The sequence below is a fragment of the Aulonocara stuartgranti genome (assembly GCF_965226115.1).
Source record: "Aulonocara stuartgranti genome assembly, chromosome: 17".
Lineage (NCBI taxonomy): Eukaryota > Metazoa > Chordata > Actinopteri > Cichliformes > Cichlidae > Aulonocara > Aulonocara stuartgranti.
This window is the reverse complement of record NC_138953.1, coordinates 3311194-3336274: the sequence shown is the minus strand read 5'-3', so window position 1 is coordinate 3336274 and position 25081 is coordinate 3311194. Positions and strand designations below refer to the sequence as shown.

General features: G+C 41.5%; 1 protein-coding gene and 1 long non-coding RNA gene across 7 annotated transcripts in view; both read right to left on the bottom strand.

Moving 5' to 3' along the window:
* Positions 1-25081, bottom strand: part of nav3 (neuron navigator 3) — a 424334-nt gene that overhangs the window by 62313 nt on the left and 336940 nt on the right. For all 6 annotated transcript variants that reach the window (XM_082510872.1, XM_082510873.1, XM_082510870.1 and 3 more), the window contains 3 exons: positions 15889-16993; positions 12861-12976; positions 1466-1574 (listed from right to left, as the gene is read on the bottom strand). In XM_082510872.1, the coding sequence (XP_082366998.1) occupies positions 1466-1574; positions 12861-12976; positions 15889-16993 (1330 nt within the window). The remainder of the gene's footprint in view (positions 1-1465; positions 1575-12860; positions 12977-15888; positions 16994-25081) is intronic.
* On the bottom strand, positions 20764-21340 carry LOC309692438. Its single transcript, XR_014272309.1, has 3 exons — positions 21200-21340; positions 20917-21033; positions 20764-20800 (listed from the first exon to the last, which is right to left on the bottom strand). It is a non-coding gene; the product is annotated as an uncharacterized lncRNA (long non-coding RNA).

Below are 25081 nucleotides of genomic sequence, written 5' to 3'. Positions count from 1 at the left end.
TTTTGGGTTTTTTTGCTGGGAGTTTTAGAACCCTATTAGTCAGGTTGCTTACTCTTTAAAATACCAGAATAGGGAGGATGGAGCAGGTTTAAGTTTATTAGATTGATCAGTGTTGCTGAACTATGAAATATTTTGGGTGCAGTCTATTTTTTGCATACAGGTGTAACAGAATAGCTTTAGTGTTTGTTTTTTAACTTGAGTTTGAACTTATACAAAAAGCAGCAAGATATTAAAAAAAATTTATTGATTAAAAAACACGCTATATCGGATTCATATCGGTATCGGCAGATATCCAAATTTATGATATCGGTATCGGACATAAAAAAGTGGTATCGTGCCATCTCTAGTATTTAATACCAGTTTCAAATTATTGTCGGGATATCATTGACGAGACATGACAAAGACATGTGCAAAATGCAAAATGTGCAAATATAATATAATTTTGATGAGTATTGTAAGGTGTTTGTAAAGGCGTATGTGTATATCAGTCCTTTTGTGGTAGTGAGTTGAGGGCTCTGACTGCTTGGGGGAAGAAGCTCTTCCAGTGTCTGGTCGTCACGGTTTTGATGCTGCGAAACCGTCTGCCAGATAGAAGGAGGGAGAACGGTGCATGTGAGGGGTGGAGAGTGTCCTTCACTATGCTGTTCGCACGTCGGATGATGTGTCTGTCATAGAGTTGGGAGGTGGATGTGAGAGGGCCTCCAATGATCCTCTCTGCTGTCCTCACTATGCGCTGCAGACACTTGTTTTCAGCGAGGGTGCAGTTCCCGTACCACACAGTGATGTAGCAGCAGAGGACGCTCTCAATGGTTCCCCAGTAAAATGATGTGAGGATAGGAGGAGGGAGACTGGCCTTCTTCAGTTTCCTAAGAAAGTGAAGACGTTGTTGGGCTTTCTTCATGATGGTGGTGGTGTTCAGGTTCCAGGAGAGATCGGCTGATGTGTGCACACCCAGGAACTTCACACTGTTGACCATCTCAACAGCAGATCCGTTGATGTGCAGAGGGGTGTGAGCCATTGAGAGACAGGTTGTTATTCTGACACCAGTCTACCAGGTGTTGTACCTCCTCTCTGTGCTTTTACAACTTTAAAAAAAAAAAATTGTTTTTATATATTTATTTTTAGTGGCGATGATGATGTGATGATACATATGGCTCTGCGAAGGGAGCATGTTCTATATTTGGGTTGTGGAAGTATTGATACTACTGTGGCTAAAGCACTGGGTAGGCGTATCTGGTAAAACACATGACTGGTTCAAGTTGGTTCTGTTGGTTCACATGGTAAACCACAGGGTTCTGTTCTTGGTCCCCATTTTATTTTTAGTGCGTTTACTTCGTGGTTTTTATCTTGAAAGGTGCTATACAAAATAAATAATCTGGATAAAAACCAGAAACTGTTGTGTTGTTGCATCTTCAGATTAGGGTCATCCATTAAGCGTTCAAAGTAAAGAGCTCTGCACGCCTACCTGTGGCTGATCTGTGTCCCCCGTAGACTGGACATGGTCTCTTCTAGGTTCTGCCGCAGGTCAGCGATGTTCTTTACTGTCCTCATACGTCTTGTCTCAGGGTCTTCTCCTGCACACATACATTTTTACATGATTTACTCAGATCCCTGGACATACTTTTACAACAAGCACCTGTCACCCATTTACACAAAAGCTACAAACACACACAACATAAAAAGTGATGAGGATGGCTGACATACAGTTTTTCATTGGATTTCACTGAAATGTCTCAGTAGGGGGAACAAAATGATGACCGATCACAATGACAGACTGCATTACGGTGAATGTCCCTAACCCACTTGCTGAGAATTTGGATCTCATACAATAAATCTGCCTGTCAGGCTGCACTAACATGCACTTCTTCTGCTTTAAAAAGTGTGTGTATCATTTTATGCGGTATTGACATTTTTCCTTCAGGCTGATGCTGAAATGTCATGCCATGACACCACGCAATCTGTCACTTAGTTTGGGACACAGTCATGCCCGCATGTAGAAGCAAACTCTGCCAGAGCTCCTGTGCTTCTCTGTCAGACATGTAGAGAAATGCTTCCATCTCTCTACCTCGCCCTAGAGCAGGAGACAGCTAAGAAAGCACTTCATATATTTTATGTTCTCTTTCAGTGCCTCGTTTACAGATGAAGAATTTGTTTCATTAAGCTTACTGAAGTAGTGTTGCTAATAAGCACTGGACGGGCAACATTTCAGAAGTGTGAGCAGCGACCACAGACCAAAGTATCTGCTTGTCAGCTCCAATTAAGCTTCTCTGTTAGCTTGTCAAGCTAGCCCATACCCACAGGCAGGTACCACACAATGGGTAATTAACAAGTGGCACGAGACACAGAATGGATGGTGGTCACAGTGCTTTCTAGTTTTAAGGTGATTTCACAGGGAAACTGTCTCCGTGGCACAATAAATGAGCCAGCAGATGTTGGCCAGTGTTGTGTAATGGTAAAATGACTGCAAGAAGCTTTTCTCTGTGTTTCAGGCAATGCAGCTGTGATTACAGTGTGGGGCACATTAGGGCAGACGGAGGTTCTAGAGATTTGAAAAGGCCTCAGGGAACTCCTCTGGGCCAGCTCATTGCCATGGGCAGAAACCACAGTATCTGAGTTCTTTATCTTCTGGAATATACAGCAGGATTATTTTGAATTTGAACAGAAATGCTAAGCTAGTTTCCTAGATAACACATAACATTGTAGGATGGAGCTCTGTTTTTTGTACAGATCCCGTCTTTTTGAGTCTACACTGAACAACGTGATCAGGCATGAACTACTACAAAACTGGCAGTACGTCATTCATTTTACACACTGAGACCAGTCTTCCTGCTTTGCAGGATGTTATGTTACAATACACAGTGGTAGAGTCACTTAGGCACATTTAAAGAAAAGTGCCTTGATGGACACATTTCATTTATCTTTGTTTTGTTCAAGCTTTGTTTTTGAAAGAGAACAACTTTTATTTTATTCACTATTTCACTATTTATTTGATCATTATTTGCTGCAGTTGCCTAAGTTCTTGTGCCTGCTGAGGCTCTACTGAATTAAAAAAGTTTAATCTGTGACTCACAAGAGCACATGGTACAGGTCTGGCTAAACCTTATTTTTCAGTCACTAAAGTCTTGGGTCGTTTCATATGCTTTTAGAATCCATTCACTTTTCATTAGTATATGGGGATATGCCTGGCCAGGGAGCCGCTGCCAGTCCCCTCTGAGGTCATCCCCAAACCGCAGCCTCAATTCATGTTCAAGCCATCTGCCATTACCTAAAATGAAGACGTGGTCCGAGCTAAATTCCAGAAAAGTCCACACTGCAATATCTGTTTGTTTTTCAAAGCTCAAGACTTGACCTCAATTACAACATGGATCTTTTAGAAAGGCTAAAGCTCCTTTAAGAAGGGAGATCCTGGATCACATTATCTTAATGGGAAGGGGAGCTCTTCACTGCAAACTCAAAACATTACAACCGCATGATTTTGTCTTTCTTTGTAATCTAGTGATGGGATTTCCGGCTCTTTTTAGAGAATCGGCTCTTTCGGCTCAGCTCTCTAAAAAGATCCGGCTCTTTCGGCTCACAACCGGCTCTTCAGGTTGCTTTGTTGCTTTAATTTATTTATTATTAACAACACTATAAAATTATGCACAAAAAGAATTACTAATGTAAAAAAAAAGTGGTTTTATTTATATATGTTTATATATAAATATATACAGTGGCACCTAGAAACAAAGCATGCACAAACTCCAAAAAATCACGTACAAATTCCAAAGCATGTACAAACTCTAAAACACATTTCTAGCATTAACTGAACTTCTAAACCAGAGCTACCTAGATCACTTAAATTACACAATTGAAAGCATATGTGTATTGTTTGTGTATTTATGCACAAGCACTCATATATATTCAAATAATTTAAAAAAAATTTTCATTTAGAGTCGGCTCTAAGAGCCGTTTCGTTCGCGACCGACACATCACTATTGTGATCCGTCTTTTTCTCATGTCATCCCTGATGTGCAAAACTTCTCTCACCAGCCCTCCTTCAAGAAAGATCCAATTACAATCCCATTATAAAGTGACATGAAGCAATCTAGTCCCAGAATCTCCATTATGAACGGACTCTTAATGAAACATTGAGAAGCAGTTAAAGGTGCGAATGTGTGTGAATCTATTTGTGTGTGTGTGTCTGTGTGTGTATATAAATGAGAGCCATAGCAACAGTGCATGAGAAGAGGTCTCACCCGAACAATGCTGCAATGACATGACTGCATCCACAGTGAAACCAAAACATTACAGCGTTACACTTTCTGCTGTAAATAACTGATTTTAAAGACTAGCAGACTTGTATGGTTAAATCTTTTGCACCTGATGACGTAATGTAGCAATATGCTTATACAATATTTTTTAGCTCCTACTTTCAGTTCCAACCCTACAGAGAGGTGAGAAGCCACCAAGCGCTCATTTGGATTCAAGCTTACATTCAGATCTTGGCCTGGAAAGCACAGGAAGCAGCCAAACTGAGACCAGGCCAGTGTGTGTGTGTGAGAGAGAGAGGGGTTGAGGGAATAGAATCAGGAAAGGTATATACACACATTCTTAGACACACACACGCACACACACACACGCACACACACACACACACACACACACAAATGCTCGATGTTAAACAAATGCTCCTTGAAACAGAGTTGACACAACAAAATGCAAATGGCTACTGTTTAAAATTGACGCATTTATTCATACACTCGAGCATAAACACACACACACACACACACACACTGTACAGTACCAGTCAGTGCTTACATGTAGTTCCTTCCCCTACTTTTTCATGCTAACTGGTACAAATAGCCGTTACTAGTGCTAAATGACGTAATGTAGCAATATGCTTACATTACGTGTATGTAGCAATTGCTGCACTACTCTGCCTGGTTTACACCCAATGTCATTTACCCATTATATTGTATATTGTATAGCTTTCTTGTTATATGTAAAATTGTATTGTATTTATTTAAATTTTTACTTTTTAATTATTTTACCTGCATTACCTGCATTTTTTAATCACTCTTATATTTAAATGTTCATTTGCTATTTTATCTAGGGATTGAGAGTAACGTAGTTTCTATTCTCTGTATGTCCTGTACATGTGGCAGAATTGACAATAAAGTTGACTTTGACTTTGACTTTGACTAAATGCTATCAATGTACTCTCACAGTTATCTAATTGTACAAATGCATACAAAATAACACTCACGTAAACATAACTGTGCACTACTTTGCCCTCACTGCTGCAGTTTGTTGCAAATCAGTTTGAATAAAGCTCGGCTTCTCTCAAACTCTCTCATTCTCTCTCTCACTCACACACACACACACATATACTGTATTTTCCCCACTACACGGCACACTTAAAATCCTTTAATTTTCTCAGAAATCGTCAGTGCGTGTTATAATCTGGTGCGCTTTATGTATGAATTGTGGTTGTGCATACTGACCTCGAACCGATTTTAAGTGGCTCAAAGATCTGTCAAAAATGTTTCACTACGACTTTGGTAAGCTACGAAGCCCACCACTTGATGGATTGTCAGAACATTATGGCTACCGTAGTCAGAAGCCTAGCGGACTTGGAGTTCTCTGGGTCCAAAACTCCGTTGCTTAAGGTCCCAAAGTCAAACGAACACTGGAGCACACTGAGAGTTAAAAACTGTCTAAATTCTTTCATCTTCAATAAAATGATCAGCGTTGCCGCTTTACCAGGTATAACAATTACGTTTAACATCCAGGCATCCATGAAAACAGAATTTATTAAATTTAACAGAGTTAGAAGTTAGCAGTAAGTTAGCTCGCTAGTTTCGCTATTTACCTAAACATGATATAGCATGTTCTGACTGAGAGATTTCTGAAAAAAATAAAATGTACAGCTCTGCTATCACTTCCAACATAAATGAAGACAGAAAACTAAACAGCAGTGACGTTTGTAGGGTTACTGAAGTTGGACTAGCTGGTATATAATGATGTGCTACGTGATCGCTAGTGACACAGCTATGTTAGCATAACACAGTGAAAACGCAGCTGTTTCTATGCGTTTGGGCCTTTCGTCCACACGTAAACTGCGTTTCGAATCACCGAAAACTGAGATTTTTAAAACTCCTTTTTTGTGTTTACGTGTGGACGAGGAATACAGAGTTCGTCATGCAACGTCAAAGGTATGTGCCTTTTTTCACGTCACGCAGTGAGCTACGTTATTGTGTACATGAGATGAATTGCAGAATGGCAGATAGAGACAAAATACTGTTACTGTTAATCTGACTATCTGCAGTTTTTACACGTTTAATTATACACACGCAGTTGCTGTCCCTCCATTTAGAAAGGCAGAGGCGTCACAGTGTAATTATTTTACATGTAGTTGTTTTTTTCCTGTGTAATAACAAACAAATTTCCCACATGTGGGACTAATAAAGGTTATCTTATCTTATAATATTCAACATTGCTATCAATGCATTTTTCAAAAAATGCCTCCCTGTGCAAAATGGGTTCAAAAACATAAACAACATTGGGATACCGTTTGTCCGTGATTTGTAACAACTAGATATGCTTCATCATATTTTCTAGTCTTTGGCTTAGAATGAAGTTGGTTTGGAAACATATTCAGCGATGCTTCATCTCCTGCTTTGCGTTTGTGTGGGCGCCCCGTCAAAAACCTGTCCATGATGCTAGCAGTGACCAAGCGCACCCCCCCGCAGTGGCTCTGCGCCCCCCCCAGCGGCGGGCCCCACACTTTGGAAGCTCTGGCATAACATAAAGCATAACACAGTGAAGCTGGAGGATGAACGCTAACTAAGTTAACGTGAGAGTTAACTTAGTTAGCGTTGGTTTTTGACCAAACTTCAATAAGGAGAGCAACTGAGAAAATCCATCCACAATACGAGGTTAGTCATTAATATACTGCAACAACATGGGAATAGAGCAGCTGTGAGAGAATTCAACATTAATGAATCAATGGTACAGAAGTGGAGGAAGCAAGAAGAATGAGTTCTGTTTTGTTTAACTTAATGCGCCTTATAATCCATTGCGACTTATGTATGAAAACAGATCCGTTCATCGACAGTACACCTTATAATCCGGTGCGCCTTATGGTCCGAAAAATACGGTATATCTAAGTGGACACAAATGTGTTTCCTGGCAGCCACTTAAGCACATTGAGAGCCTGTTAATTACATCAATGAACACTATCTGTTTAATGTAATGCATGGTTTTATCTGACACACACACACACACACACACACACACACACACACACACACACACACACTTTTTAAGCACTTTCAAGGTCCATTTTCAAGCTTTTCCAGCACATTACAAAAAAAACAGAATGCATATTTCACTTCGCATCGCCTCAGTAAGACCAAAATAATAAGTCTACACATCAGATATTGATGCTTCTTTCCTATGTGACACAAGAAATAGGAGACAGATGTTTGTTTGTTTTTTTAAAGTTCATTCATTCAAAACTAACTGTAAGATGTTTAACTACATTGCTTTCTGTATTATTGTTAAAGTTTTAAATGATCACCTTTAACGTGTTTATTCTAATAAAATCATGTCCAGTATGACAGGCATGGAGAACAGCACTGACTGGGAGAGGCTTTGAACAGATGACATACTCAGTTCAATTCAGCATATAAGACTTCATCTGCCTTAAATAAAAAGTGAGCCTTAAAGTATGAAATACTCATATACAAAAACACATCAAAATTTGTCTTAGTGGCTGATAGTGCCCGACAGGTCTCAATGTGAGCTTGAAGCCATTATGAATTTAAGTTGTTTAATGTGTAGGTTCTCACGATAAACAGATTCAAACAGTCACACATTGAAACAGACTGACACGTAGAGGTGCAAGGCAGCCCAGGCGGAGAAATTTTGCTTTTATACTTTGTGACAATCTGATAAGAAAACTATTCAATCAAATAGTTATTTGTGGTTACAGTTTCTAGCACTTTTAAGCACCAAATCCAAAATCCAAGCACTTTTCAAACCTTGAAAAGGCAATATTAAAATCCAAACATTTTCAAGGATTTCAAGCACCCCTACAAACCCTGTGTATGAAGTTGATGATTGTTAAAATAAAAAATAAAATGTTAACAATTACTTGGTTGCTCCTAAATCTACGACATGAGTATATACAGAAAAGTTTGACATGGTATGCAAAAGAAAAAAATAAAGAAATACACAAACAAAAAGTTTCATAATTGTCAGTTTCATAATTTCAGATTCAAAACTAACATTTTCTTTGATTGACTCATATCACTTGTCAGAAATCCTTCTTAATGACTCCTGTGTTTCTCTCACGTTAAAGCCAAGTTTGTGCACATCGTTCCACATGGGAAGATGGCAGATGGTGTGTACACTGGAAAATTTGACATATATTAACAGAGCTGGTGCCAAGGTATAGCACAGTACCAGGTTAGACTCCATCAGCTGAGATTTACATTAAACCACTTAAAGCTGCATGCTCAACAAAGTGCCTCATTTGCAGACTGTGACAGAGTGAATGCAGGTGAAAAATAGGATGTGTAATATCTAGGAAATAAACTACTGCTGCTGTGCAGATCTTTTAGGTGAGAATGCAACATATCTGTGAGTGTAAAGGTATGGACTACAGGAAGCAAAGTGTTCTTCTAGAGCATGTTCTTGCAAAACAATGCCTTAACCCTTTAAGACCTACCATAGAACCAAGTCCACCAGAGCTTGTCTTTATATTTTTACATGCTGTGGAGCCATTTTTGGGAGCATTTCAAGTTGCTATACACCAATACAACCGTTATAGCCCAAATTTTAATAATATGTATGCATTAAGTCAATAATAACTACAAAAATTTAAATTCGTTTTTGGTTTCTTTTTTACATATATTTCTAGTTAGAGAAATGCAAGAGGCTTATCCCTCAAAACTGTAAATACAAAAAGGTTTCACAAAACAGTTTCCAACAACAGGAAATTTATTTTAAGTGTCTTCATAGCTTTATTATTGAGATACAGGTGAGATGATTTTTATATACTGCAGGAAAAACGAAAATAAATACTATAATGCAAATTTGCAAAAAAAACAGCAAATGCCATCTATTCAGAGAAGGACAGCTTGACTCATCATGAAGGTTATGAAAATAACCATCCTATCAGAGCTACTTTGCTTCTCAGTTTGTTTCTTTAAAAAGCAAGATTTTAAATGAATAGAAATTGTTTTTTAAAGCTGCTGATTGACGTGTGTGATCACGTGTGTAATATGTAATAAAAAAAACAACACTTTTAAAGTCCTTTCTAGGCTTTATATGAGAATGAATGCTCACTTACGTGGGCGAGGCTGTGCGTGCAGCACCTGCTCCAGGTCACCCAGCATGGTGAGGATCACCTCCTTATCAAGCTGAGCTGTTCCTTCACGAGGACCTCCCTCAGAAACCTCCTCCTCCGCCCAATATCCGCCATCTTTCTCCCTGCCTCCCTGTTTCCCACCTCCCTTGTCTGCTGCTGCCACCTCCTCATCGGACCGCCCCCTGCTGACCTCTTCATCTGTTCCTGCCACCTCTCTGGACCTCCGCTGTGCCTCAATCCTCGGGTGGCCACTGTATGATGCCCGCTGTGGCCGCCCTCCTGCTGCTGTGCATCGCCAAGGGACTGGAATGAGAGAATGCTCTGACTGAGAGAGCACTTTAGTGAGGGAGAGCGACAGAGATCGAGCTCTGGTGCCCCTTACACCTCCGCCTCTTGTGACCACATCCTTCCTGGGGCTTCCCTGCAGACTGCCTCCTGCCCGTTGTGTGGAAGATGAGTACAATGAAGAGTTTTGAGGTTGGGAAAGGCGAGACGGCGGCAGCTCGTCGAGCTCAAAGGTATAAACCTGCTGTTCGCCATCACTGAGCAGGGTCAGGTTAGTAAGCGAGCGCTGCTTGATCCGCAGGTTGAGGTTGTCAGGGAGAGGCTGCGGAGGCCGTCGAGCTGGGCTGCCGCCCTGATAAACCGAGAACTCCGCTCCTCTCTTCATCCTCTCTCCTTTTCAACTAACCTCTTTACCGCTGGCAGCTCAGAGACTGAAACTATACATGCAAGTGGATCTACCTGTGCATGGCACTCTGTTTCACATCTTGACTGCACTAAAACTGAGAAAGCAGATGGAAGCAAGGAGCGCAAAGAAAGCAGAGGAAGCATAAGAGATGGAGCCCCAGGTCCTGCGTCTCCCGACTGATGTCCAGGCTTCAGTGGGCTGGAGGGAAAGCGAGCAGAGGGAGTAGAATGGAGAGAAAACCACCTTCTCAGGCATGTAGGTAAAATCCAGATCCATCATTAAGCCAGCCCATGGTCATGGTCAGGCGCCGAGCCAGACACAAACATTCATTTCTTCCACTCCTTCCCTGTCCGCATGCTGTCTCTCTGTCTTCTTGGCTCCTTTCTCCTGCTTCACCACAGTCAGGGGCGTGGATGAACGACTCGCTACATCTCTCGCTCCTCACACATTCTCTCTTCCTCTTGCGCTCTCTTTATCTTTTCCCCCTATTAAATGGCAGTGTCTTTTCATTCACTCTTATCTATCTCCCCCTACCTTCTGTCTCTCCTTTAATTACCACCTGACAGCTACGCTCCTCCTGCCTCCTCTCTGACGGTTCCTCTCTCCTCACAGCGGAGAGTGAATGGTGGTGAAGCCGGCAAATGGGCTCACATAGCTCTCGGAGCGCCTGCATCTCTCTCTCTCGCTCTCTCACTCACTCTCTCCTTTCTCACATTCTCTCCCCCCTCTGTGTTTATCACCCTCTCTTTCACCTAATCTCTCTCTTTCTGTTCTGCTCTTACTAGCCCTCTTCCTGTATGCCTCCCTTCCCCCTCTTTCTCAGTGTCTCTCCATCTCTCTCCCTCACAATGTGACAATGAGTTGCTTGGACAGTGCACCTGTAAGCTTGCAGCCCCCGCTGCACCACTCTGACCACCCAAACTTAATTAAATGCTATCTTGAGGAGCTAAAGCAGCAAGCCTGCAGCTTATCGCGAATCAACAATGAGATCACCGAGCCAACATATTCCCATCAATCACTGGGAGCATTATTAGCACTGTCTCTATTAGTCACAGCTGTCTACCACAGCATTCTCTAATCGTGACTACTAACTGCTGGAGGACCCTGGAAGCAGTTGCCTCAGAAAACATAATCAAGGTGATCCTAATCATCATGCCCTATGAGGTACTTCATCGCAAACTGATGTTTTATCATGAATAAAAGATGAACAGATGAAGACAAATAAACGGTGACACTTTCAAGCTCAAGCTTAACTCAACGTATGAATGAAGAGTTTATATAGAGTGCTGCTTTGATGTTTTAAAACTGGTCTTACTGACACTGGTTCAGTCTGTATATGTAAATGTATATGAGAAGTCTTGTCATGTGGCATTTGTGGTATGCATACACTTGAATTTCCTTCTCAGAGACTCATTCCTGTCTCTCTACTGAAGAGCAGGAAGAATGAAGACTGCAATGACCATGAAGCGAGTGACATTAAAAAGCAAGTGTTTGCAATGGACCCCAAACAAAGAGAACGGTCAGCACCGCAGTCTAATTTTATCCTTGAAATCACGGGCTTTGGAAAAGCCGCGACCAAAGCAAAATGTCTGGAATGTTGCTGCCGACATGACATCCCCAAACCTATAATCACATGCTGTTGTTTGTGTATGCTGGTCTTCTGGCTTCACTTTGAACTTGACGTCTGAATTAAGAAGTTTGATTTTAAATGAAGACATCACCATCTGAATCAAGTGACCTGTTCTAAAATGGAAAACCCAAAAAGTCTCAAAGGATCCTCTGCGATAAAATCAGTGATGAAAAGATTATGACGCTAAAGAAAAAGGAGAGAGGACACATCTACCACAGATGTAACCTCTGAACTGAAGGCAGACCAAAGAGCTATAAAGGACGAAAGAGCTGTCACAGTGACCTCTTCATTTGGAACTGGTAAAATGCAACTGAAACAAAGAGATTTGTCTGTGCCAGCAGTTTGTGTTTTGATGGTCTGGTGCCTGCTTTAACCTCTCATCCTTCTCCTGTCTGGGCTTTTGTGGTTAGAAACTCCTTTAAAACTGGTCAAATGTCCCTCAGTCCTGAACTCTCAGATGCAGAAAAACGCCACAGTACTGTAATTCCAAAATGAAGACAACCTACAGCTCCACTTTATGTGTGTATATGTGTTATGTGTGAAGCTTTACATACAGCCATACCGATCTTGTCAATGTTTTTGATAAATACTCGGAGACTGGCAATGATAAACCATGTACATGTATGTATCATGGTGACTGGTGGTGGTGCAGCAATGCGATTATATCAGCTGGTGGCAGCCTGGGGCGAAGTAAACATAGCTGCAGATGCTCCCCGTGTCCAGCTGTCACTGCTGACCTTTTCCTTTCCCTACATGAAACCAGCCCAGAACAGGAACCCTCCCAGTAAGTACAAACAGACTCACTTTAGCACATTCACACACCAGCTGCATAATACCAGTACACTGAGTTGGCCACAGCAGCAGCTTTCAAAAGGCTCTCTGATCCTGCAGCTACTTTTCCACCTATACTCCATTAACCTCGTCTCTGACAAATATCAGTGTGGACAGCTAATCCATATTGTACCAAGAGTCTCTACCTAAGCTAACACATTTTGTTCCAATCGTTTAATGAAGGAAAATGTCATTTTAAATCAGTTCCTTTAGCATGTAGCAGACCACTGCAGTAGAATTATTTATCTACAGGGACAGATCATAATGCACAGATACTTATGCACATTCTCACACCCACACTGAGAAATATCCTCCAAGCGGAGCCCACATCTGTGTGGTGACCTGGTGCATACCTGATATCTCCTCCAGGCACTGTTTGGCTGTCTTGCTGTAGACTAGCTCTCCCTTGGTGGGGCTGAGGCAGGGGTCGGCTGGGGCCACCATGGTGCAGTCATTTTCTGAGAATGTCCTAAAGGCACAAAGAACAAATAACACACAGCAGTTAAGAAGATAGGTTTATCAGATATTTCAGTCTAACCTGAATTAAAGGCACTGCAGTCATGGAGGGATGGATTTAACTAAATTTGCTGTGTGCTTCCTCTCCACCAGCCTGAGCTACCTCACACTGTTTGTTTGCCGATTTAAAGAAACAAAGGTGGAGTCCAACACTCCTCATAAGATAACAGTCTTACATGTACATACAAACTTTGAACAATGAAAATGCCACAAAACCATGCAAAAACAGACTAAAGGCACAGAACAACACAGTTATACAGCTGACACGCAAACCCAACAGAAAGCCCTCTCACGCAGGAACACACAAACAGTGAAACACATACAAACTAACACTTTAAACCACACACAAAATCCCGAAATGCACACAGTAAAACTGCATTACAAACTGAGAAAACAAAAAACAGGCAGGCAGAGAACTAAGCACAAGCTACTGAACACCATGCATTTCTTCCAATACATACACACGCGCGCAGACACACACCAGGGACGACCACCACCTGCAGAGCTGCAGATAAAAATTGGCTTCCAATTGTGACAACAGCATTCGCCTGTGACTTCAGTTCATGTGAAAAAGCTTTTCTTCTTCCTGCAAGCTTCCCTCACCTCAGTGGATTCACAAAGACGGAGACACAGATATTCACTACCATTGCTGTATGGCACAGTATCACCCAAAAAATAAGAGAATAGATATGGGGGGGGGGGGTGCGCAGTAATAAGATATTTGACTCTGCTGCTTTAAAAAAGAAGATTTACTGCTGGTCATGTAAAGAAATGTGATTGAAGCTGCGGAACTTTGAAAAAAAAAATTAACTGCACCAACAATTTTTGTATTTTTAATCGCCCCCTGTAAAAATTGTCCGGTCAACCTAGGTTATGGAAGCATAGGATGAGAACGGGCATTGCAAACTACATTTCTCTGTGGTGCAACTGTGAGTGCATGAGAAAGAGAATGGGAAAAAAATTATTTCTGCACACAAAAGTGGTCTGTTAAGCTTGGAAGATACAACAACTTTAAGTGGGCAGGGAGAAAGAATCCAAATGAGACAAGGATGCCTAATTGTGGCAAAAATGCTGGCAGCACAGGAGGGGGCCTTTATGCATGGTGACGGCTTTGGATGAGGAAGAACATGAAGATGGAAGCCGCAGATATATGAACGGAAGGATATATCTTAGAACACAGCAAAAAGGTTAAGATCTGCACATGAACTGTTCCTCGAGAATTTTATTCAACACCGAGTATAGTCTGAGACACATTATTACGTAATATGTGTAAAAGATGGGATAGCACGGCAGTGGGGCATTGAGCATTCTCCAGGGTGTACGCCGTCTCTTGCCCTCTACAAGAAGAACTGGATAAGCAGAAGAAAATGGATGGATGGATGGATGGCCTACAATTTCATACCTACTATTATGTAAAAAAGCACAGGTGACTTTCACTGTAACACTTTTGGAGGGGGCCAGCGTTAACACCACAGATATTCTGACAACCCATTAACTCTGCATGTCTGTTGTTTCTAATGATAAACAAATTAAAACACTCCAATGTATCTCTCTTGTACCCTCCAGATTCAATTCAATTCAATGTTATTTATACAGCGCCAAATCACAACAACAGTCGCCTCAAGGCGCTTTATATTGTAAGGTAGACCCTACAATAATACATACAGAGAAAAACCCAACAATCATATGACCCCCTATGAGCAAGCACTTTGGCGACAGTGGGAAGGAAAAACTCCCTTTTAACAGGCAGAACCAGGCTCAGTGAGGGGCGGCCATCTGCCGTGACCGGTTGGGGTGAGAGAAGGAAGGCAGGACAAAAGACATGCTGTGGAAGAGAGCCAGAGATTAATAACAAGTACGATTCACTTCTTGCAAAGTTAATTGTTGCAGATGCAAAGTTGATAAAGTGCCCCCCCCCCCCCCCCCCCAAAAAAGAGACTTTCTTAACAACTGAGAGATATATATAGGAGCAGCTGCGACGGATGCCAAATTTGAACTTTCTAGTTCCAATTACTGACCAAGATGGCAAGAAACAGTGAGTAGAAGTCCAAGCTTTAAAATGTTCTCTCAGAAAACTCTGGGTAACATCACAGATGGTCCATCCACTTCTACTACACTCAATGCTTCTGTTTACTTTTTGCTCACTGAGTAGGCTGCCTGTGTTTTCACACTTTAAGTTTTAGTTCCCTGCTTCAGAGCTGACTATCACTCATTATCTCCTCAGGACTGATAGCCGCAGAAGCTCACTAAATGTGTGGGATTAAAGGAATGCTAATGCTCGAAAGAGGCACTGCTGAATGTGGCAGAGCTGACTGTGCGCTGCAGAGGAGGTAGTTCAGAGAGAGAGAGAAAGGGTGAAGGATTTAGTCTTGTTTAATGGGATTCCTAACTCCCTTTCTCTCCTAACACAAAGCCATCCTAGAGACTATTTTTTTTCTTTGGGATTTACCCACTTCCTGCACCTCTGATTGCTGTAACATCATGAAACCATGTGCCAGATGCATGCTTCTAACAACACTGGCTGAATGAGGAGAAGGGGAATGAGTTCTTGAACACTGCCAATGTCTGGATGCTCACATCAAAGATGAAACCCAGACAGTTAAATAATAGGCTTTGGCAAGCAGCAGGGAGTGGATGTTAATTTGTTCAGTGATGCCTGTGAAGGGATGTGGAGGCGAGAGCAAGACGCACAGTGGGGAGGCTCCAGCTGATCACTGGGAGAACTCCAAGATCTCATGGGGTGTGTGAATGACTGTAAGCATGTGCGAATGTGTGCAGGCAAAAAACGGGTCAACAGGTTGCTCTCGCTGGGTGTCCTTTGAGTAATGACGATAGGACAAATAAACACACACACACGCGCCTCACCTGTACATGAAGGGGGCCACAGTAGCTGTATTAGGATGGTTGTGCTGCTGCTGCTGGGGAAGCTGAACTACTCCATTTCCTCCTGGTGTTCCTCCCCCTCCCCCACTTCCTCCCACAGTGGACGCAGACAGGGCTGAGGTGCTGGTGGACGAGGTCATGCTGGTCCGTTTGCCCTCTGAGCCCCCTACGGAGCGTTGGATATAGAAACTCCCACTTTGCCCCCCTTTGGTTAGCTTGGCCCTCTCTCCCTCTCCTCCCCGTATATTTCCGCTGCTGTTTAAGGCGGCCTGGTTTTGGGCCTGGGACTGACTTTGCGGCTTTGCTGATGATGCTAAGGGACCTTTAAGTCCTGGCTTTGGGATGCCGCTTGAAGCTGAGGGGGTGCCACCATCTTTCTTCCCTGACGATGACTTCCCTCCTTTTGGGATGAGGCTGGCAATTTTTGAGGACTTCTTTGTGGACTCGGGAAATGTGTCGCGCTCCTCTTTTGGGGGAGAGCTGTCCTTACAGGACTTCCCAGACTTGCTCTTGTCCTCCTTGTCTTTGGAGGAGGCTTGAGACCTGCTACCACTGGCGGACGCCTTTGAATAAGAAGAGGGTGAAGATGAGGACGTTTTGCTTGGTGCGGTGAGGGACGATGCAGGGGTCTTTGTAGCCATTTGTTTGGCTGTAGCACTGCTACTAACACTGCTGCACGCTGACCCTGTAGGCGTCAATCCATCTTCACCATACTCTGATAGGTCATCTTCCTCCTGCAAAGCCATCTCCACCACAGATGGTGATGCTCTTGAAGCTGATCGGGGGTTAATCAGCCGAAATTTCTCCAGCATTGACCTCTGAGGCAGTGCAACACTTGACCCTACTTTTGACCCATCCCCTTCTGGGGCTTGTGGTGATGGGGTGGTAGAAGGGGAGTGTGTAGGGCTTGCCAGCATGGATGAAGTTGCGCTGTGCTTAAGATTCATGGACTTGCTGCGCCAGGACTTGCCAGCTGTGGGGGATGGGATGGCAGAGGCCAGCTGCTGCCCGCTGAGGCTGGTGGGAACCATGCCACCAACACCACTTCCATTCATCCCACTAGGTACTGGGATGCCTCTCACAGCCTCTGAACAAAGAGAGTAGAGAGAAAGAAAAATACAGGATGATGATTAAAAGGGATATCTGGTTAATTACAGTTTTTGATGTACAAATTTGCAATTTCAAATAACCAATTGATAAGCTGCAACAGGTTATTACTAATCTTTCTGTGATGAGATTGGTTGGAATGATTTTCCCATTGAGATGTTGCACAGAATTGATTACAAAAAGGAGGATTAGTCATGTATGCTGCATTACGCTACCTGTAAAGTGTTAGGTTTCCCCAAATTTTATTGCAGTTTGATAATTAAATGCAATTTTCCTATTTTATTTTATTTTATTTTTTTTACTTTTTATCATAGTCATTTATCAACAAGTTATTAGCTAAAATGCTACACTTCCGCAGGCTTCCTGGATTTATTTGACAAGAAAAACTAGTTCAGAATACTCAGCTGACTCCCTGCTGACTTCCTTTGTGGTTTTACACACATTCAGCAAAAAATAGTTAACTCTTACATTATTTGGGGAAAATTACAAAAATAAAACCCCAGAGCTTATTCTCAGGTGACAGGATATCAACAGCGAGTTGAGTTAAAAGAAAAGACTTCATGTTTATTACAACACCGGTGTCTTACAAGGAGTTTGCATTCAACAGTGTTTTACCTTCTTGTTACAATTCTTTGTAACCTGTAACCGCATGTATACATGTATATAACAGACTTATAAAGGACAGGCTATCATGTTATGGTAGTGACAAACAAATTCTCACCATCATAAATAATAAAGGAGAATTTCCTGAAAGGAAGCCATTCAATTAAAATATTGACCTTTTCTGGAAAAGATCCACCTCCCAATGAGTAAAACAACAAATGAAAGTTTGAGAAGCTTTTTTTTATTTACTCTGCAGCTTCATTCCCTGAACATTTTTTATTTTGGGATATTCATATTCTGCATTTCTTTTTTCCTCTTTCTACTTTCATCCACACAGCTGGAATTATACTGCATACAGCTATATGAAAGATAAATAACTACCTTTCACAGATCATCAACACCTGTGTATCTCTTTTATACATAAACATTATCCCAGACCTCACAAGTATAGCATTTGCGTTAGGTATGCACATGAACACAACTTCACCTCCCCATGAACACAAGTTTGAGTTACTTTCTAACTGAAAGAGACAAATAGCGGGGAAAAAGTATCAGCAGAATTATGATAGGGTAAGTAGAGAGAGGCGACAGAGTGACAGCATGAAGTTATGCTCCATTAGACTGAGTGTCTGTCTGTCTGGCTGTCACTCAGCACAGTGAGCAGGGTTCAGCTGGCTGTGAGTCACCCCCACTCTGCAGTTTAAAGCCTCCTCAGGCAGGCAGAGGAGGGGGGCTCAGATTGAGCTGTGGCTGGGGCCGAAACACTTTAACCGGCTTATGCTTCTGACAACATCCTGTAAAACCTTTAAACATGCCTGAAAACACCTCAGTGCATTCAGCACAATGTGTCAGGCTGTAAAGTGTCAGGCCCTCCTTTATATAATATTGTTTAAACTGTAATTTAGGAAATGGCTGTAAGATACCTGATAATGGTTTGGCCACACTTTGAAGGCTTTAAAAGTGACTGACTAGAGCAGGGGTAGGGGACTCCAGGCCTCGAGAACTGGTGTCCTGCAGGTTTTAGAGCTCACCCTGGGTCAACACACTGAAATCAAATGATTAGTTCGTTACCAGGCCTCTGGAGAACTGCAAGACATGTTGAGGAAGTCATTTAGCCATTTGAATCAGCTGTGTTGGATCACAGGACACATCTAAAACCTGCAGGACACCGGCCCTCGAGGCCTGGAGTTCCCTACCCCTGGACTAGAGCAAAAATCTGTTGGCTTCACATTAGTTAAGGATTGATTTGGATAACCATATAATAATGTGACAAGCAACTGACAACTGGAGACATTTTTAGCCAATAACAATTTTTTAATATTAGAATGATTGTAACAAGTTAAACTAGAAAGTGCATTTTCTGAAGAAACTGCAGTGTGAATGCTTGAATCTGAATGTATGCACTGAAATGAATTAATTGCTGAATGTTAAGTTAAAAATCTGAATGAGCTGGAAAATACAGAATTTTTAACCTGAAAATAAAAGTGCAGAACTTTTGAAAGCTGATGTTTACACAGAAGAAGTTGGAAAAAGCTAAGCATGTTTAAAATGTAAATAATAAAAAGATGAGTAATGACAAAAGAAAATTTAGAGTCAGAAAACCTCTGAATGAATATTAAAAGTTCATATTCTTCTAATTGAAATGAACTTAAAAGATGAACAAACATTCTGCAGAAAATACAAACTTTAATATACAGCATGATGTTTTTCAGACATATACACATGTGTATATCATGTTTAATAGTATTACAAACATCAATTTGTTTTGTATGTCATAGAAAATAACATAAAAATCTTAAGTCATATTTTACAGCTTCTTTCTGAAAAGGACTGGTAGAATAAAGAAAAATAACTAAATTAAATAACTAAATAAAAAATAATGAGCAACATATGAAATACATGAAAATTCAACTTTTAAAACCACAATCCTGAACCTTTAAATTGTGTTGGTTTCTTAGAACATGGCTGAACAGCTTTTTCTATCGGTCTACTTAATCTTCTGATCTGTCTACACATCTTTTTATTACTCATTCTTTTTTATGTTTTAATGTAAACAGAGTCCACACAGTGGTAAAAGAGAACTGTATAGAGATTTGTGAGTAAACTCAAATGAAAGCCTAAGGTGGTGACACAGTTTAACACATGCAAATAATCAAATAAACACATTAGTCCTTTTTGTGAACATGGATAAATAAGTATCAATACAGCATTGTTCAGCCATGCCACTAAATGCTTTTTTACACATTGTTTTAACCTGGGCTCAGACACAAAGTCCCAAATTTAGTTAGTCCCTGACTTTGAGTTGTGGTTATGACTAATTATTATACACAAGGCTTTATCTATCTAAACTCTAAGGACACAAATATGAAAAAACCTATACTTACCAGCTGATACCCCACACTACACACTAGGTGTGCCATGTGACCTGAAACTTTGGTACAAAATCATCATAATCATTCTGTTAACACTGTTTTTTAACACTGTTTGTGTTGCTGTTCAGCAGTTTAAAATGTTTTAGATTGGATTACATGGAATGAATTTGAATTTTCTTGGGGGGTTTTTGTATGTGTTTCGTTCTCAGCAGATTTTTTCTTCCATACTGTTGAATTCCAGTTACCACATTTCTGGTCATATGACATCCCAAGTGCCCACTTAAAAAAATCCCCACAGTTAATTCAACATTAAAACAAAATAAAAAAAATGTTAAATAAATAAAGGTTTGCTCTGTGATGAAATATTAAATAAGCATACATTGTACAGAGCACTAACAATGAAAACAATCCTTTAGCCTGTTGATCAGAGAGAGGCAGTCATTATGTCCATTTAAAACCTGTAATCACAGAGCACAATGTTTCTGTGAAACTATGAAGTCCCATATGATCCTCATCACGTCCAGTGACTTCAGAGTGGATCCTCCCTGTCATCCGGCCAGTGTTTGATGTGTGGCAAGCAGCACAGAAGCAGGATAGCTGAGGACTTTAAAAGAAGAGCAGAAAACGGGAACATATGTAGTTGTAAATGTAAATATCAGTGATACTTGTCTTGTCAAAGGGAATAAAATAATGAAAATGTTAACTTACACACTCATTTAGAGAGGATCTTGACACTGCACAGAGGAGGCACAGTCAGTCTGACAATGATGGTGATCTCCAGGGATGCTTTCCTGCAGCAACATTCCTGCCAACTGGCCGTATGATCCAGAGTAGTTGGTTTGTAATGAACAGAAAGGTGTATATGTTAGGTAGTGTGCACTCAGAGCTGGTCCTAAGAAACAAACACATCCTGTAATAAACTGAATACCTGTAGTAGTGCTGCTGCAAATATGAAGCCCTTCTATCATGAGTGGTTTCAAAGAAGGTGTTTTGGAGGCTCAGTCACAGAAACTGTGCAGTCTGTTCAGTCCTGAGTGTCTCAGCTCTGATGGGGATGGATCACAGAGGGAAACACCTGAGTACAGACATTACAATACACTCTAACACTCCTAAGGTCAAGTGAAAACACAATTTAAACACTTCACAAAGAATGAATACATGTTTTCATGGAAATAATGTCATTAACCCTTTTTGTTGTGAGTAAATCTCACCGACTGCTTGTGGGACAAGCTAGAAGGAGGACTTATCACAGAATGTCTCCTGTGCTCCAGATGTGAAGTCTCACGCTCTGATCGTACGGCGATGAAGATGGTGATGATGAAGCCTCTCTGATCTGTGGCATTACAGTTTCTAGCTGCTATGTGCTTCACATTGTTGGATCTTACATGTGAAGCTTGGAGAAGACACAGGAGGACTGTGTCTCTCTTAAAAAAGAAAAAGAAAAAAGGAAACCTAACACCCCCCCCCCCCTCAGCTCCCACCGTAAACCCCCCCCCCCCCCCCCCCCCACTCAACTCCCCAACCTCACACTATCCAATGTCTATACAAATGTAGGGTATCAGCTGGTAACAGAAAGCAAGTGTTACATATGTACTACTTATGTAACACTGCTGAAACATTTCTGGCCAGAAATGTGCAGTTATCAACCCAGACCCACCCTGATGATTGCACTGGCCAGAAACATGATAAAAGCTCATAAAAATTTATGTTTCATAGAAAAATTTGTCCAAAAATATAATCGTATACTTTTGAAAAAGTTTAAAGTTTATAACAAACCAAAATAATAACATTTTTGTAAATAGTATTTCAAAATAGAGGCACACATAAAGTGGCTTAACTGTCATTATTGCTGTAATTAGGTTTGTTTGTTTTTTTAAAAAGCAACCTTTAGTCATTGTTGTTCTCTCAGAAACAATGAAGAAGCTGTTGAACATTTGTGTTGTGTAGGCAATCCTCTGGTCCACCCTCCCTCCCTCCCAGCCACAGTGAGACTGGGGCAGCCTGGCAGGATGTTGAAGCCTGGCTGCAGAGAGGATATGCCTACACTATTCATTTTAAACTGCTATATTTGATTTTTCTGACATTTATAGGTTACTGTTAGTGAATTTTAGATTTTCTGTGATAAATAAAATTGTCATCTTTTACTGATATCATTACTTAATTCATGTAATTGTATTTTATGTAAACAATTCAAACATTATACTGCAATGCAGGGCGTCAACTTTTAAATATCGCTCTACTTTCTTAAGTCATTCAAAAATATAGAAATTACTTACTGTATTCAAAGATCTAGATCATGAATCATCACAGGACAATACACAGTATACTGGGTCATGGTAACTATGGTATGTCTTCATGACTCCAGAATGGAGACATCGATCTGACTGAGAAATGAAAATTAGGTCAAGCAGTGTGTTCTTCTCTGTGGTAGGGGCAGTGATGACCTGTGCGTATCCCCTAGACTCAAACAGCTCCAGGATTGGTTTGTTTGCACTGGATAAAACATTCTCATTAAAATCACCACAAACTATGATGGGATGACAGTCCATGATCTCCAATGAGTCTAATAGGCTTACCAGGTTTTTCAGGAATGGCCTCAGAGTGTAGTCTGGAGGTCTGTATACAACTGCAATCAGAGCACTGACTGGTGCTTCAACCTTTAAAGCCAGAAATTCAAGGTCAGTTACATTATGGATGTACTGTTTTTCATGCACTTGAATGTCACTTTTCACATAAACAGCAACTCCACCACCACTTCTGTTTGCCATCTGGGGAAAGTTTGTGTAGGACAGGTGTCTGTTGCGTTTGAACAAATTGTAATTTTCCAAGTGGAGACTCTCTGCGACAAAAGAGCCCCGCAGGTGTGTTTCTGTTAGGCACAAAACATCTGCTAGACACAATTCATGGTGACTTTTGATGTCATTAATGTGAGCTGGCAGTCCCTCTGTATTATGATGAACAATGGTGAAAACCTCTGACCTGCTCAGTGTTTGCCTCACGTGTAGAAGAGGCATCATGTCATCAAGGTTGGCTTGTCTCATGTTCTCAAGCGCTGCAGTGATTTCTGGGTTGGTGAATATTTTTTTCTCTTCCATATCAAGAAGATACAGTCCACTGAGAGACGTCACTCTACTGACAGCTACGTAGGCCATGCCGGGCTCAAAAATGCTCTTAAGAGAGACAACAGCTGATGTAGTTGTCATACCCTGTACCTTATGTATTGTACATGCAAAGGCCAGCTTCACTGGGAACTGTCTTCGTACCACTCCTTTCTGCTTCAGATTCTCCTCTGCTCTCTCAATGTACACCATGTCGTCTGCTGGTGTGCGGTTATTCTTTCCAGATGTCTCATTATCCATTTTAAGTCCAAGCTTGATGATGTGTTGGTCGTTTTCAGAGTGAACTACTCTAAGTAGTATTCCAAAAGCTCCATTAACCAAACCATTTTGTATGTCAATGTTTCTGGTGAGCATGACACGAGCTCCTTCTGCAACTTTCAGTGTGTCTGGTAACTCGTTTTTACCTCCTTTCAACGGTCTGTCTTGAAGTGCCATTCTGCCAGTTCTAGGATCTTTTCTATAATCATCTGCATGGATGTCAATGATATGAGTGTGGAGCAGAGCCAGTGTTGCAGAGTTGTGTGCATCCACTTCTTTATTAGTTGCAAAAATGTGCAACGCATCAGTTGGACAATGGGCTGGTTCAGTTATGGCCTGTGACAACAAATTTCTATCTGCTTCGCAAAGCTCATCCAACTTTCCTTTCACACGAATTCTGTTCAGCATCTCTGCAAAGACAACATCATCTTTCTGACGCATAATCTCAGTCAGAGTGATCATCTGAAAATGCTCCCGCCACAGGTCGATCTCAGACGGGTCGTGCACACAGAGAGGTTTAGACTGTCGCACTGGGGGTAGCTGATAGAAGTCTCCGACAGCAATGACTGACATGCCTCCAAAGGGTCTCCGAGTCCCTTTGATCTGTTTGAGTCTTGCATCTACATATGCAAACAGATGTCTTGACACCATAGACACTTCGTCAATGACGATTATTTCAGCATTCAAAAGTTCTGATCTGACTTCATCCAGCTGATTGCCAAGTCCCTGAATGGGAGGTTTTAAGCTTCTAGGCAGCTTGAGAAGAGAATGCAGTGTTGTTCCAGAAATGTTAAAAGCTGCAGTCCCAGTGAAAGCAGTTAACAGGACAGTGGGTTTTGATATGTCAACGTCGTCTGCATATCTGGGCACTTTGCTCAGTATCTTAGATGCTTCTGAGTAGATGCATTTGATAAGATGTGATTTTCCTGTTCCAGCACCACCATTAATATAAAAGAAAAACTGCTCTGGATTTAGAGCACAGACTCTTTTAATGCACCAGTCTCTAACTGCATAAAATATGCAGGCTTGCTTCTTGTTCAGATTCTGAAACATCTGACGTAACAATGTGGGATCAATAGCAGGGGGTTCCCTGATGGCTCTGACTTCTGTTGAAGCATCAGCCTGACGGCTGTAGTCGGGCACATCTTCCTGTTCATTTTCATTGTCTCGCTCTCTTTCTTGTTCAACAAGTGGCAACCTTACGAGATCTGATTCAGGTGCCAGATTACACCATTCGTCAGTCACACCTCTGTTCTGCTCATATTCCTCAACAGCGCTCTCGATCTCCTCACTGTTTTTCTCATATTTTTCTCTGTTTCTTTTGACAATGTGTTGCACGTACTCAAGACGGTCAGTACCTGGCAGCTGTACACAGCCAGCACCATAGAAAGCCTGATAGGTTGGCAACGATGGTGTTTTCAGTTCGTGGTCTGAACGATGAGGAAGGTACAGTTTAAGCAGTCTTCCGTAATATTGCTCTGGATGTTTTTCTTGTGAGCAGCGGTGAAATCTGATGATAGCAGGCTTATTGTTTTTGCGCCTTTGCACAAACCCCATCTCATTGAGAAGGGGCAAAACATCTTTACCTTTTTTCTGTTGGCCATAGACAATCCTGCAAGTAGCAGCAAAGTCTGCCATGCACATCTCCTCATACTCTGGTGTTTCAGGTCTGGCTTTGTATTTGTCATTCAAAGATGTCATCCAAACATTGGAAGA